This window comes from Eleutherodactylus coqui, chromosome 1 (genome assembly GCF_035609145.1).
Source record: "Eleutherodactylus coqui strain aEleCoq1 chromosome 1, aEleCoq1.hap1, whole genome shotgun sequence".
NCBI classification, from domain to species: domain Eukaryota; kingdom Metazoa; phylum Chordata; class Amphibia; order Anura; family Eleutherodactylidae; genus Eleutherodactylus; species Eleutherodactylus coqui.
The window spans coordinates 135,690,668-135,707,463 of NC_089837.1; the positions used below are offsets into that span (position 1 = coordinate 135,690,668).

Genomic DNA, 16,796 nt, shown 5'->3' on the forward strand with positions numbered 1-16,796 from the left:
TTTTAACATAGAATGATTATCGCCTAAAAAGTCATTCAAAATAATGAAAGTGAATGATAATCATTCTGTCTAAATGCAGCCAACGACCGAACGACAAACGGTAATCATTCACTCTTCATTCATCGTCATGCAGGTACAAAAATCAACATTGGCTCATTCACCTATCATTCGGTTTAAAACAGGAATCATTCAGTTGTTCTCATTTACCTATACAATGAATGTAAACGACAGAACGATTTCTCATTTGAACGAGCCAACTCTGTATAAAACAGTCTGCCCGAGTGAATGACCTAATGACAACATCATTCCGTCTTCCAACAAGGAATGCAGGGCTGACAGAAGGTAGAAAGGAAATAATTTAAAGGGGGCTCAATGAGCCATAAACACAACAAAACTCTAACTTTTTCCACAACTGACATCTACGTTATATTGCTTGGATATATTTGATGGCTGCCAGGAGAATTATAACAATAGGTTATTTTTTGTAGTTTTTCACTGACACAAAGCTTTGCTCAACCAACTGCTGGCATAGCAAACAGTGAACAAGGCTGTGCTGCAGATGCTACAAGGCAATGTATTGGGAGTGGCATTGTGGAATAGAAAAGTCTAAAGGGCCATTTACAACGGACAACTGTCACGCAAAATTTGTTCAAACAAACGAATTTGCGTGATAATCGACAAGTCTAAATGCACAGCCATCGTGCGCTATTCTTGTGAAGTTTGCTGGTTGCTCACTTTCAACCAGCATAAGAATCATCGTTGCATCGCTGACTTCTCGCTGAGTGTAAACGCTCCCTGCTCACCGCTTCACATAGAATGTGAAGCACTGAGCGGGAACCCAGCGAGGATCTGCCTGTCTAAACGCTCTGCACGAGTGCTAACAACCTAGTGGTGTTGTCCCGTCTAAATGGGACATTAGGCCCAATGTCCATGGGTGGGTTTTAATTATAAAAACCGCACGGGTCTCCCGTGTGGGAGATCCGCACCTTTAGCTGCCAATAGGGATGCATTAGCACCTGCAAGGCAATTTAAAGCATGCGGATGTGATTTCTTTTTCCCGCCGTGCAGATCACACGTGCGGGTAGAAATTGCAGCATGCTTCATTTGTCTGCGCATCCCGTGGGACGGCTTCCATTGAAGTCAATGGAATCTGTCCGATCCGCGACACAGCCACAGCTATCACTGTGGCTGTGCCACGGATCTACTGGAAAGCAGGATATAAAAAAATTCACTGCGCATGCATTCGGCACATCGCCAGAGCGTCCGGACGCATCCGCCGTACTGAAGAAAGAAGATCTGACCGGCACAGAGGAGATCTGCGCTGAATCAGGATAGGTAAGAAAATGATTTCCCTCTCCGTGTCCGCGGGCACGCACAGATTCCGCTGCGGGATTCAGCAGTGGAATCCGTGTGTGCAAGCGGACATTGGGTCTTAAGGCTCGGATTTATGGCATCAACTTAGCCACAAGATAATCAATATTGCTTATCAAGATTGTAGCTGTGTGTCTGTTTAGGTTAACCACCCTAGTGGGTTAGGAAGTGGTTTTTTATTCTTATAAATTAATAAAGTTTTCTTTTCGTGTCAAGGCCTTTTCAGTGATAAGTTTAATACAATCTATTTTTACTGAAAAACAAGTAAAACGAAGAGACACACATTGTAAGGACAAAAAAAACTTAACACAAAGTAATCATGAACAAAGGAACGTGGTCTTCCACATCAGGCTTATATCAGATAGGAAAGCAGGTAATAAGAGCATCAGGAGGATACAATGGCTTCAATTAGAGCGATAATCTTTCAGTGTGAATGCACAAAAATAGAAAAACTCGCTCACTTTTTGTTAAGGTTGTTAAGCTGACTTTTCAGTCTCGGGCTTCTCGATCTGTGTAAACACTCCCTGCTTCATAGAGGTGAAGCGCTGAGCGAGAAGCGGACGAGAGGCCTGCGATTCAGCAGTAAGTCTTTCTGTATAAATGCTCTGCATGTGCGTTAACGACCTTAGCGGTGATGTCAACGCTCATCCAAACCACTGTCAGCCCGTGTAAAAGGGCCATTAGTCTACTTTTACATGAGACAACTGATGGGTTTTTAAGCTCCCAATGGCCGACCAAACGGCTATCATTTCTGTGTTTCACACAAGAGCAATAATCGTACAGCACTCCACCTATCTCTCCTGGCCACCCGCCTCCATTCACAGTGAACTAAAAAAAAACAAAAAACATGACCCTTTTGTTTTAATTTTCCCGCCATCCATCAAAGAACCACTTCCACAAGCAATATAACGTAGATGTCAGTTGTGGAAAAAGTTAAGGCTTTGTTGTGTTTATGGCTCATTCAGTTCCCTTTCTACCCTTGTGCATGGACTGCTCATTTATACTGAGCGAAGATGTACTGGCACATCCTGTCTATTGTGAACCCCTTAAAATACAATTTCCATTGGTAGCACAAAGGATTTGGGGGCTCGCATCTCCCCTACACACAGTTAAAATGTATATTCATAAAATAAAAGGTACTGCATATGTCGAGAACCTGTAAACACATTATGCTAATGTTAGGAAGGAAATTGCGGTGCAAACATTTCTATAAAGGAAGTATCAAACTTGAAAATATGACAATTTTGCTTTTTACCTGTATTTATTCACTAATGGTATACATACTGTACCTTCTGTGCTTTTTTAGCATCAACTTCTCCATATAGCTTAAGCTATTTTCTTTAAACTCAATGTGTAATGGTTTTGCAATGGCAGTGAGAACAGTCTGAACTTCCGAACTCCCAATGTCATCTAAGAAACACAGATTTTATCCATTACAATAGGTCCATATTTTCAAAAGGGACAATTCTGCTTCATTGTGGAAGGAAGGCGTTTAGTATAAACTTTAATGACCATAGAACCCTATGATAATATCACTTCGGTTCAACAGAAATGAACAGAGCAGGGCTCTTGTCGTGATTCTTTGGATACTTAAATACAGCCATATTATATCTTTCTGAAACAAGCCTAATATTACATTGCTGTACAATATGTTTTTGATAAACTAACAGATTTTTGCAGCCAACCATTTTTCTCAACCTGAAATTTGGCAAGTGCTGTTATCACATAGCTCCCCCCACCACCGCAAGTATACAGTCATACATTAGATAGTCTCCATGATGAGTAGAAGTTATGGAAATCCTACATTATGGTACATAAATGAAAAACAAATCAGTCTTAACCCTTTCCAATCAAATTTTCGATTCAGGGTTTCCTAAAAGGCTTTCTCTTTTTGCTGTTATACAACAGTGCCATCTGCTGGCTAAACCAGTGTGTGCGCGCCAGGGAGGCTCTGACAGCGAAGTGGCTGGCAATAGACGGTAAGAATACCCTGTCAGACGTCTTCTGACACTGGACCTGTACAAGCTTCAATCAGAATGTAGGAAGACGTCAGACAGTGGATTGGAAAGGGTTAAAGGGGTTGTCTCGCGAAAGCAAGTGGGGTTAAGTACTTCTGTATGGCCATATTAATGCACTTTGTAATATACATTGTGCATTAAATATGAGCCATACAGAAGTTATTCACTTACCTGCTCCGTTGCTGGCGTCCCCGTCTCCATGGCTCCGTCTAATTTCGGTGTCTTCTTGCTTTTTTAGACGCGCTTGCGCAGATGGGTCTTCTCCCTTCGGCTCGGCTCGGCAGCAGCGGCGTTTTGGCTCCGCACCCTTGTACGCGTCATCGCGTAGCTCCGCCCCCGTCACATGTGCCGATTCCAGCCAATCAGGAGGCTGGAACCGGCACACGTCATGGGGCGGAGCTACGCGATGACGCGTACAAGGGGCGGAGCCAAAACGCCGCTGCTGCCGAGCCGAAGGGAGAAGACCCATCTGCGCAAGCGCGTCTAAAAAAGCAATAAGACACCGAAATTAGACGGAGCCATGGAGACAAGGACGCCAGCAATGGAGCAGGTAAGTGAATAACTTCTGTATGGCTCATATTTAATGCACGATGTATATTACAAAGTGCATTAATATGGCCATACAGAAGTACTTAACCCCACTTGCTTTCGCGAGACAACCCCTTTAAGGCATACATGCATTTCAGGATGATAGTTTTCCAAGCCTCATAAATACTGGACATGTGCTAGTGGCTATGTGATGATGTTTGTTGAGTTATCTACTAAGTTACTGAGTTTGAACTTTCTCTAACTGATCCCACCTCTTCGTCTTTTATCTCTTAGCTGAGCTTTACTCCGTATTTCCGTATTCCAATTGTTTTAATAAGATTATTCCCCAACTCTGGCCCCCAATGGGGATCATTTTCTGACAAATCCCCATGATATCTTAGGAGACAGGAATTTGTACATTATGCTGCACATAGCCTTTAAAGAAGCTACTGACACCCAACATTCACTAATGCCATTATCCAGACAATTGCCCATCTTTGAACCCAATATTCACTCTAGTAGAAGATGTGCATCAAACAACAACTTTTCATCAACTTTAAAAGAAGCATCAGAGATGTTCTAAAATGTCAGAAAAAGTCACATTCAACTTTCTTTAGAGGCATGTCTTACTGGGTAGTAATTAGATAATATCGCCATTAGAATGCAGATTACTAGGCCACCTTTGATACTCATGTCTACTAATTCCTATACATGGTCAATTCTAGAGCAGGTTATGACAGTTGGGTGAGTATAATGCTGTATAGATACCCATCTATACAACTCTATACTCACCCAAATGTCATAACCGGTTCTAAAATTGACCATGTATAGCAATTAGTAGACATGAGTATCAAAGGTGGCCTAGTAATCTGCATTCTAATGGCGATATTATCTAAGAGAAAAGCCAAGTATACAGAATAATTATAACAGCTTAACAATAAACGTTTTTGGAAACCTTGGTGTTCAAAGCCTAACCGGCAAAAGAAGTTGATCTACTGTAATAAGAAGATTAATTAAGATTATTAGGGTGGAATTTCTGAAGTCTTCGCACCACTATTCATATCTGTGATGTATGCGGCACAAACTTTAATCATAAATTTTCATCTCCGACTAAAAATAGTTTTTAACTTCAGCTAAGACGTTTGCTGCAAGGTGGATATTCTAGCTAGGTACTATATTACAAAGGCTAAATGATCATCTGGAATGTTACCAACAACTAGATGGCACAGCTTAACTGTAGTATATAAAAAACACTGCAAGTACAGTATATTAAAGTAAGCTTTGTTAGTTTAAAGCGTTCACGTCCCAATGCAGTTAAAACATAAAGCACCAACAGATTCTATTTGCTGGCAAGCGAGTCTTCAGATGCAAAATATGTAATTAGTAAGAAAATAAATGCAAAATGCTAATGTACAAACCTTTGATGATGAAGAATCATCTGAATTGCAAAGAAATGTTAGATGTTGTATGGTATATGGATTAAATAGAATAAAAATGTGCTCGCTTTTCCTCAGTGGGCTGAAGAATAAAAAGTCAAGTCTCATAAGAATGATCTAAAGAAAGTGCCACGCGTCTTTTTTAAATGGGTCTGTTCTCCACAAGGATAAGAAACACAAAGGAAGTCTTTAGGGAGTCTTGCAACAGGTGCTTTGTATTGCGGCACCTATAAATGATGCTATTTTGTGACAACACAAATACTTTAACTATTCAAACTGGAATATGCACACAAATGGTTTCACCTATATGGAAGGGATGCAGAAGCAAAATGAATGCTGTAAGAATTTGAGTGGAGAGCCAGGGGACCAATTAAAAGGAACGATCAAGTGCAGTTAAAGGAGAACGTTATCTAGATCTTGTAAATTCCATTTTTGCTGATACGATAATTATGTCATACTCTCTCATGTACTAAATAGTAATCTGCTGCTGCAAAGATTGCCTGAAAAGGATTTTCTCCTGCATTTTCATTGATGACTATCATCACTCCTTAGGGAGAGCACCTAGAAGGTGAGTGAGGAGACTTATGAGGCCATTCATGCTCCTCTGGGTAATATATATGCAAATCAAGAGGATGGAACAATACATCTGCAGCGCCACCTATTGGATGGCAGTATTCCTGCAAATCAATGTCCGACCCTTCTAGGTGCTCTCCTTAAGGAGTGACAATACCCTTCCCGACTCACTTTATAGGCCTCTTACTAGCCAAGCCAGAAACCTACTGCACACTGATGAGGGGCAAACACCCTGAAACAGTTGTCTGTGTAGGGATTCTGGCTTGGTTTTCAATTCCTAGTCAATGTGACACAGACCTGTAAAAAGGGTCGGACATTGATTTGCAGGAATGCTGTCATTCAATAGGTGGCGCTGCAGACGCATTGTTCCATGATCCTGATTTGCACATCACTGATGACTATAATGCCTGCTGGATCTCACAGGAAATTACACAGGGTTGTCATATACTAGTTCAACACTCATCACATCATTGTTTAAAGGGAACCTATCAGCACTTTTTAAGACACTAAACCAAGGCCAGTGCTAGAATAATCATTTGCCTCAGTTTAGAAAACTTATTGTTCCATGTCTATTTACAAGCCATACCTGTGCTTTTTAAATGTTCCCGTACAGCATTTAAATTAGGAAAAGCAGTCCGGTGGCAGGCCAGACTGTTTCTCCCCTCAGCAAGCTTTGCCTATAAGCCCGTCACTCTCTTCTCAGGAAGCACTGCAACTTCTTGCTATGCTGTGATGTTACTGAAGTGTGCATGCGTGGATCATCTGTGCAGTTTGTGCGCAGAAGAGCCACACTCATCTATCCATGCACACATCAGTGATGTTGGAGTGTCAGGAGATTCTGCAGCGCTGCCTTAGAAGAGAGGGGAAGGCTTATGGGCATAGCCTGCTGAGAAGATAGACAGCCTGGCCCTTGCTTCAGATTGCTTTTCCAAATTTGCATGCCGCATGAGAACGTTTTAAGCAATGATTTCACAGGTATGGCTTTGTAAATAAACATTGGAAAATAAGTTTTCTAAAAGGGGGCAAGTGATTATTATAGTCCTGGGCTTAGTTTACGGTCTTATAAAGTGCTGACAGGTTCCCTTTAAGATGAATACTGCTGCTTCAGATGGGTGCAGTTATTTGGTCTGAGACATAACAACCCTATCTCTAAGAGATAGCTTAAAAATACAACCACAACAGAATGTTCTTTTGGATACAGGTTGTATATGTGCCTGACTTAAAGGAACTCGATTTGACTATGCAGGAAATGCAATGAGAGGCTATTTTCCTACTACACTTTGTAAGTTATCTTGCATGGCCCTCCTGCTGAAGTCTTAAACTACCTACAGGGGGTGGAGAGGTGCTAGCCAGCCCCTCTTCCCATGCAGATGTAAGTGCCTAATTACACTTTCTTTTGTGAGTATGATAAGTCAATGATACTTAGCGCCCATCCTCTACTTCTTCTTCCTTGACTTCTGGTATGGTTCATGGACTGTTTGTACTTTGGACTACATGGTCTTGCATTACTCAAGGAAGTTGTGATGCTATCCTGAGTTTAGTAGTGCCTAAAAGTCTTCATGAGACACAGGCCCTTAAGTGGTTAAATAATTATTTTTGACTGGTCCTGACATTTCTCCCACTATCGTGTCTATATTCAAAGATCCACCACCAGGGCATCGCTGGTGAGCACAGCTGTGAATCTCCAGAATACAGACACATGGTGGGTAATACTTTGTAAGGCTAGAGGAGCCCACCGAGTCCAAGCAAAACCTAAAACTATGAGTTTCATCCCCAGTTTACTTCTTTAATGTTACCAAATGTTCAGTTAAACAGAAGAAGATATATGTTCAGCTATTGGATGGGTCAATTGTAAACCATGAAGCTCTACTGAGATATTCACCTAAAGACTACTTGCCCTCTCACTTCAGAGTACACCTGCTTTGTCTGCCATTTTCAGTTCCTTCTGGTAGCTGAAGACAGACCCATTTAGCCCTTAAATAGCACTATATGGGGTCGTCTACAGCTGACGGAAGGAGCCGAAAACGGCAGATGGAGCTGAAGCCTCCAAAGGAAAAAGCATGGGTACTCTTTAAAGTAAATGGTCATGCATTGTTTTCCATGAAGCCTGTAGAGGTCTTCTATATCTGAACTAATACTTAATTTTGCAGTAAGTGATACTAAAAGTGAAAAGAAAAGGTCTCATCTTATGTTAATCCCACTGAGTTACTTTTCTATGTCTGCAAAATATTTGAACAGAAAATATGTATTTCTTAATGCATTCACTGTGTGGGAGTGTGATAGCTCACCATTTGCTAAGGTCTCTGTTCTCTATCCTCATTTCAGTTTTTTCATTTAATTTAGAAACATCTGAATATCCAATTAAAACACAAAAATATACAAAACAACAATAATCAATGCATTACCTGATTCCACTTTTAGGACATTGAAATGTTCTGATTTATTTTTGGCCCCATTTCTCCATTCCAATAAAGCATCATTAAAATATTTTGCCGATTCCTCTTCATTAAATCTTCCGTGCAGAAGAGATCTGCTATTTTCAGGTAGGCGTTCTTTTCTTGGCTCCGAGATAAAAGACTGTTGGGAAGTTTATAAAAATATTATTTTGTACATTGCCTTACATTATGATATTCTAAGGGCCCTATTACACAGGCCGATTCTTCGCCATCTTACGAACCCCAACTGACAATATAGCATGTTGATTAGTGCTTGTTAAGGTGGTTGAACACAGGGAGATAATCACTATTATGGGGACACACAATCGTAGACGATCACTCATCACCATACATATTGCATTCATTGGTAGCACATCTCAGTTTTCAAAGCGAGATGCACTGCAAATGAGCAATCAATTTTGTGGCCGCATTAACAATGCAAGTAGCCAATGAACAAGTGTTTGCCTGCTCGTCGGTTGATCAGGGGAATATCCATAAGGGTCCATATCGGGCACACAGATTTTTATTCAAATGTTCTTGTCCAAACATCATAATACAATATCATATGCTTCCTTTACTAGATATAGTGTCTCCCCTTGTCATCACCAAGCCTACATTTCAGCATACATAAAGTACATTACAATTTTTCTTGTTATTGTAAAGTTTCCCCTTTAGGCCTCATGTCCACGGGGAAAATCAGATCCGCTGCAGATTCTCCATGTAGAATCTGCAGCGGGTCCCTCCTGCCCCGCGGACATGAGCGCCGAAAATAGCAATTTAAAAGTATTTACCTATCCGTAGCGGGCGGGGACGCTCTGCTCTTCCTCACGGCCGGATCTTCATTTTCGGCCGGCGGATGAATTCCTGACGCCGGCATCCGCTGCGGATCCTAAATCATATTTTCCCCTAAGGGCTCATGTCCACGGGGAAAATATGATTTAGGATCCGCAGCGGATTACCTGCACGCGGATCCGCACCCCATAGGGATGCATTGACCACCCGCGGGTACATAAATACCCGCGGATCGTCAATAAAAGTGATTTTAAAAAAAATGGAGCATGAAAAAATCTGGACCATGCTCCATTTTCATGCGGGTCTCCCGCAGGGACGGCTCCCGCGGGCTTCTATTGAAGCCTATGGAAGCCGTCCGGATCCGCGGGAGACCTAAAATAGGAATTTAAAGCATTTACTCACCCGCAGCGGACCGGGAAGCTCTTCTCTTCCTCACGGCCGCATCTCCCTTGCTTCGGCTCGGCGGATGTGCCCGGCGCATGCGCGCGGCACGTCGGCGACGTGCCGGCGACGTGCCGCCGGCGTCAGGAATTCATCCGCCGGCCGAAAATGAAGATCCGGCCGTGAGGAAGAGCAGAGCGTCCCCGCCCGCTACGGATAGGTAAATACTTTTAAATTGCTATTTTCGGCGCTCATGTCCGCGGGGCAGGAGGCACCCGCTGCAGATTCTCCATGTAGAATCTGCAGCGGATCTGATTTTCCCCGTGGACATGAGGCCTTAACCACTTAGTGACCAGCCCATTGCCTTTTACGTCCTGCCCAAGTGGGCTTTATTCTCTAAGGACGTAAAAACACGTGTCCTGCAGGGAATAAAGCCACGTGGGCTCTGGACGTGACAGCTCCATGCTGTCGGTGCCCGCAGGTAGCCGACAACATGGAGCTGTCATCCTGGGCTGCGGGCAGTCCCCCCCGGCAATGCGATCGGCGCTATCCAATGGATAGCGCCGATCACATAAAAGTTAAAAAAAGTTTTTAAAAATTTAAAGATTCAGCTGCCCTCAGGGATCGGATCCGTGGGGGCAGCTGAGATTACTCACCCCCGTCCGCCGCACTTATCCCCGCTGTCCTGGTCCTCGAAGCGGGCATTACGTCAGCTGCATGCGCAGAAGGCCCGGAGCTGCGGGAAATTTAAAATCTCCTGGCTCCCGGTGTACTGCGCATGACTGTCTGTGTGAGTATGCAGTTATGCGCAGTACATTACTCGGCCGTACGCAGGGTCACGGCCGGGCTCACAGCTGGTATCCGATGCGGGCCTCCGCAAGCACATATGGCTGTGTGAGCCCGGCGTTATTCAAACCGCTACCTGTAATATGTAATTTACAAGAAGCCCCGGGAACGCTCCTTTCATGCAGTTCCAGGAGCAGCTTGTTGAGTGCCTTCTGTGTGAGACCGCCGCACCGCAGCAAGATTACAAAGCCTCACAGAGCGCCACTTTTTACACCCCATCCCCACCGCTGAGGTCACGAAATACCCCCAAAAAAGCATGGTAGTAGGAGGGATACACGGTTTTCTTGATCCATGTGCCCATCCCAACCAGCCTCCGTAATTACCCCCGTCTTCGGACATAAAACGCAGTTTACATTATTACTTTTATCTAATATTTAAGGAATGCCAAAAAATAGGGATGGCGGGGGAGGGATTATTTTTAGGAAGTCAATTTTTTTCCCGTATAAGTGGGCAATGGGGCCTGGAATTTATTTGATTGTACCCTGAAATCCAGTGGGCATTTCCTCCATTATGGGCCTAGCCATGTGTCCTGTAAGTAGAGTAGGGCCACAATGGATATGTTTCTGAACACAGGACAAATGGGGGTATCCATTTTGGGATGAAAGTTTTCATTCCTATGTACACTGTACAAAAAAAAACAGTTTTTAAATTGACACAATTGCCAAAAAAATGAAAATTGTATTTATTTTCCTTCTGCTTTGCATAGATTCATTCAAAAACTGTGGTATCAAAATACGCAGTACACCCCTAGAAGAATTCGTTAATGGGTCTAGTTTTCAAAATGGGGTCACTTGTGGGGGTTCTCCATCGTTTTGGTCACTGAAGGGCTCTACAAGTGTGCAATAGGGCCTAAATCTTCAAGCAAAATTTCTGTTCTGAAAGCCACCGGTTGCTCCTTTCATTTTGGGCCCCATTGTGCATACAGACGTAATACTAGGGCCACTATGGGTAGGTTTCTGAGCACAGGACAAACAGGGGTATCCATTTTGGGGTGCAAATCCTCATTTTCATGTGTATTATAGAAAAAAGTCCTGTCTTTAAAATGACATATTTGCAAAAATATGAAATTTTAGTTTTTCTCTTCTAAATTGCATTGACTCCTGAATAAAACTGTGGGGTTAAAATACTTATGACCCCCCTCAGTGAATACATTAAGGGGTGTAGTTATTAAAATGGGGTCACTTGTGGGGGTATCTATCATTCTAACTCCTATGAGCCTTTCCAATCTTGGCTTGGTCTAGGAAAACAAAGTGTTCCTCAAAATGCTGAAAAGTAATGTTAAATTTGTACGTCTCCTAAATGGTTAAAAAAAAAAAACCGAAAGTTTTTCCAATGTGCGCCCAAAATAAAGTAAACGGGTGGAAATATATATCTTAGCAAAAATGTCTTTATTATGTTTGCACATATTTGAGATATTGCAGTTGGAAATGTGAAAAAATTACGATTTTTTCAAAATTTTCCCAATTTTGGCGCTTTTAATAAATAAAAACAAATTCTATCAGTCTATTTTTTCCGCCTAAATGAAGTACAACATGTGGCGAAAAAACAATGTCAGAATCACTTGGATTTGCAAAACCTTTCTGGTGTTTTTCCATGTTAAAGTGACAGATGTCAGATTTGCAAAATTTGGCCTGGTCATTAAGGGGTTAAACTGCGTAATACCTTGCTGAACGGGGTGTTTCCCATGACTTAAAATTGCTTCACTACCACTCTGTCCTTCCTGGCTGCTGCTATCCAGCACATGTGACTGATGCAGCCAATTACCGGCTATAGAAGGTCACCTGCTATGAAAAGTGATTGGCTGCAACAATCACCTGTCCTGGTTAGAAGTAACCAGAAAGTACAGAGTGGTTGAGAAGCAATCTTAAGTAGTGGGAAAACCACCTTAAGGGATTGTCTGGGATTGGAAAAAAAAACGAGTCTTTTTCTAACACGGTACCAAACCTTTTAAGACCTGAAAGCTCGCTATAACATCATGTATTTTTGTTAGTTATTCAATGGTGTCATATCTACAAATTACTTGGTTTCTCTTACTGAGAACAATCACACTTCTTTTTTTCCAGAAACAGCACTACTGTTGTTCAACAGCTGTGTCTGGTATTACAGCTGCAATACCAGGCACAGCCGACAGACACGAGTGGTGCTGTTTTTGGAAAAATAGAATATCTGTTTTTTATGTTGGGTCCTTCAATTTCCATATATTTTCTTCTCTCTGAGTAGGTAACGGGGCCTTGTTCAACACAATGTATCATACAGTCACAGAGAGAGTTTAGACCATTCAGCTACATAGGTGGTCTCCTGGACTGTTAGCCAAGTGGGTGCTAGGCAAAATAAAGCAATAGAACACAATATGATGAAGCTCCTAAAAAAGAAAGACGATAGATTCTGCAAAGCTACCTAATGCTATGTGTTTGCAGTTACTGTGATTTAACTTTAAGGAATCCATAGTATAAAAGATATATGGTTGCAGCACTCAATCAATCCACCTTCAATAGTAGGGAGCAATGATGCAAGCTCAAAATAGATGAGGACCCATCATCCACTGTCCATAAAGTATAATTGTAATAGTAGAGCAGCATCAAAGGTACAAAAAAACCTCCAAAAGGCAAACAGAATCTTCTCACCAGTTTTCTTTCTTTATTGCCACAGTTTTGCATAACAAGACAATGTTTCGACTGAACGCAGTCAGCCTTTTTCAAGCCAGGATCCACTCTCATACATATCATTATGGAGTGTACACTACTTGCTTGGCATAAGCACATACCGGTAAACAAATTGTGTATTATTGGTACTTAGCCCGTTTGTAACAAGGGCTTGAGACTGTGCTGCCAATAATCTTTTTGTCTTTTACACGTTTTCCGCTTGCCTCATCAACATTCAGTTCTTTTTTGAAAAGCATGAGAAATATCTAATTTGCCATCTTGAGATTTCTCCTGCAAATATGAAATATTAGAAGTAAACTGAATTACTAAACAATTTCACTGCTGACATAAATGCATGAAATTAGCAACCCACTGGCTCCCAGTATGTTGTGCCGATATTTCCAGTGGACATTTCACTTTCTGTGCATGTTAAATTTCTTGTTGAATTGTCTGCGCTTAGCTCGTTATTTAAAAAATATGCAAATTGGCATAGAAGAAGTGTACTTAAGGAAACGACTAAAGACGAGCAGAACTGTTTCTATACTTCGGCAATATTCTCTTCTGCAGCTCGGAGTGCATTTATCTTTTGAAACCACAGTATAAAAGGCACTGTTAAGTCCAGGTTAGGCTTAAATTGAAATGCAACGCACAACTACATTAGATTTTTGACATATTTTATTTTTATGGCACTGAGCTTCGCATGTGTTGGCAGTTGTAGTTCAATTAAGGTAAAATCCAAAGGCTGCTGTGCTTCATTTAAAATGCTCTTTTATAGGGTATGCAGGTGTATCTTAAGAGGCAGTTACTTATGTAAGACTGCACATTTAAGACGTTCATTTCCATACTAAACAAGACACATCTCTCTGCCTAATATCAAACTAACCGTAAGTTAAGGGGGAAACGGCAGAAACATTATCTAAAGTCTATCAAGAAAAAGGAGACGACTGACTGCGTGCGTAGAGAGAAGAGCTTTGATTCCTCGCGGACAGTTTTTTTGTCCTTAACTGTCAAGACGGAAATTAATGATCAATGCAGACGGCGTCTCCCAAAGTTTGGTCAGCAGAAGTTTGATGAACTTATTTTGGCATAAATGGTAATTAATAAGTACGCCTGCTTTGCTTGCGTGCTTGTCAGCCTCAACAGGGAGCAGACAATTGTGAATTTCAAAGTGTACCTAAAATCCTATATACCATGGGAGTTTACATAATTTGAACCAAGATTAAGGTCTTGTTATGTCTGTTTCTTGACAACAGTTACAAAATCCATGAAACTTTAGTCATGTTTTGCTACTGTTGATGCAGCATTAAACAGACCAGAAAATTTCTGAATCTCGTCATGTTCTATTTTCCTAACCAGCTTATTCAGAGAAGCTTCAGTGGGGCAGCATGAGACGTGTTCTGCTTCAACAGATTTACAGTGAGCAGATGATCAGTCATGGACACGGGAAGAATCAATTTTATTGGTGAGACTACCGAGCAATAGAGAACGTACCGTTGTCTGCAAGATCAATCTTATTATCGTGGGAACTATTTTTTTTTGGCCTGCTTTGGACATTATAGACTACAAATCTGCAGACTCATTTACTGGGAAATGATAGTATATCCACCGCTATGCATAGTACTTCCTACACGCTACACAGATCATTCAGCGTAAGCTGGTGGAATAGAGTCACATGTTTGCATTCGTTTGAGCTATATATATTACTAGTACAGGTGCCTTAGGCTTGCTGTGTATGTATTTGCTTATATCTGACTGCTGCTTACTGTGCATTTTGAAAGAAGTGAAGTGAATAAAATAAAGATAAATAACCTTTAGTGCAACTGGGTTTTATGAGATATGTCTAGGGAGATCGCTAACTATGTTTAGCTTCTTTATGTTGAAGAACAGAATAGCAAAATTCGCAACTCGCAAAATCTATGAATATCACAAGAAATTAGCTGGTGTATGCACGAAGGGGTTGAGAAGACAACTTCTGTCAATGTGCTCTATTAGGGCTTTTTGATGCCACAGAGTAGGGTCTTCTACTGAAGACCCCTATATGAGGCATTTCTGCCCTTTAAAAGTGATATTTGGTGTTCGAGAAGCCTGATTGGAATGATCAGATGATTGATTTGCTGGCTTTCATTAAAAAAAGGGTTGTCTTTATATGAGACCCATTTTAGCACCCTAAAGACCAGAGTGTGTAGGTCCTAAAGGACCAGACACTTATCAGTGATTTTATGTATGTGGTCGTTTTATGGCCCTATTTTTTTCTTGGGATATCAAAATCATTTTTGCTGTTTTTTTATGGGACATATAGGGCTATTTCTTGATACCTTTTTTCACTGAAATATTTTCCATTTTTCTTGTTTTATATGGGATAATGTGTGTGAAATTAAAAAAAAAAATTATTCTTAATACTAATCAACTAAAGCTAAAATAAAGTATAGTACTGGCTTCCTCATTTTGTTTTGGATGTATTGTTATATAATTTGTATAGTCTTGCATTACAGGTCGGTTATGGTGTAGGTTTGCATGGGCAGTGTTTTTTTTTCTTTGTGTTTTTATAGATTTATATTTTATTCTATCCCTCCCTTCCCATAATTGTCTCAAAGCGCTAGGAGCGTGGCATCACATGACATATCCACAATGGCAGCCGTGTGACTAAGTGCTATGAATACCTGGTGACCTACCCCATAAAAACTTCACCATGAATTTCTATGGATCAGAAGCAAAATGCTTCAAATATGGCTATTCACAGTTATAGATAATCTATAACCAATGTTTGTTAATCTTCATCAAAATAAGGGCTGACGGGGACAGACTACAAAGAAAACACAATTTCTCACAACTAGACACTATCTTTAAGATTGATAGAAGGTGCTTACTATAAAATAATTTGCAAGGACCCAGTATTGAAGGATTCAAGATAGGTGATGATGGATCCATTAAGAACATATGCCCATTCTTCTTATACCTCAAGGGTGCTGGGCTGGCACAATTCATCTAACCTATCAGAAAACATATGATATATATCATTAATTTCTAAATTGATAGTGTGTTAAATATAAGATAGCAGAGAGAATTAACAAGAATCTCCCAATTCTTGCTAGACTATAATATAGTATTTGTACTTGTTAGTGTTGATAGTTCAAGGTGCGATCATCAAAATTATGGTTATGATGATTATTCAATGTTTCATTTTGTTCATCAAAATTGTGATTATGATGTTTTATAACTTTTATGTTGGTTCAACGCGTTTCTGTGTCTGGTGAAAACACTTCATAAGGAACCTATGTACGGCCTCACCAACTATATAGTACACCAGTATAGGTGTGCTCTTATGTACGAATATAATATAATAACTGTACTGCATAAATGGGTACTCCCAGACTGCAGTTCGGTTAAGAAGAGTATCTGCCCTGCCTGCCTAGCACATACTCAGTAATTAAAGGAGAAAACCAGTGAGGGAAGGCATAAGTGCATGGCAAGCGGGAGCTAGTGATAGCCCCTAATCGGATATAAGCTGTAATTCAATAATGATAAGTATCTCTCCTGCCTGTCTTGCACAAACTCAGTGCTTGGAGGAAGAAAAAAATCCAGTAATAGAAAACATAAGTGATTGACAAGCACCCATCAGAACAGGAGCTACTGATAGCCCTTATGTAAGTGCATGGCAGACACCCATCAGAGAAGAGGGCTGATAATAACCCGTATTCAGATATCAGCACAATACTCAGACGTTTTTGCTATGTGCACAATTAGACCTTGCTACCTGGGCTGGTGGGAGGAAAA

General features: G+C 41.1%; 1 protein-coding gene across 1 annotated transcript in view; it reads right to left on the bottom strand.

The window, feature by feature from the left end:
* Positions 1-16,796, bottom strand: part of ZBBX (zinc finger B-box domain containing) — a 178,589-nt gene that overhangs the window by 88,041 nt on the left and 73,752 nt on the right. Inside the window, exons 8-9 of the mRNA XM_066600685.1 lie at positions 8,332-8,503; positions 2,661-2,781 (exon numbers count right to left, since the gene is read on the bottom strand). Of these exons, the coding sequence (XP_066456782.1) occupies positions 2,661-2,781; positions 8,332-8,503 (293 nt within the window). The remainder of the gene's footprint in view (positions 1-2,660; positions 2,782-8,331; positions 8,504-16,796) is intronic.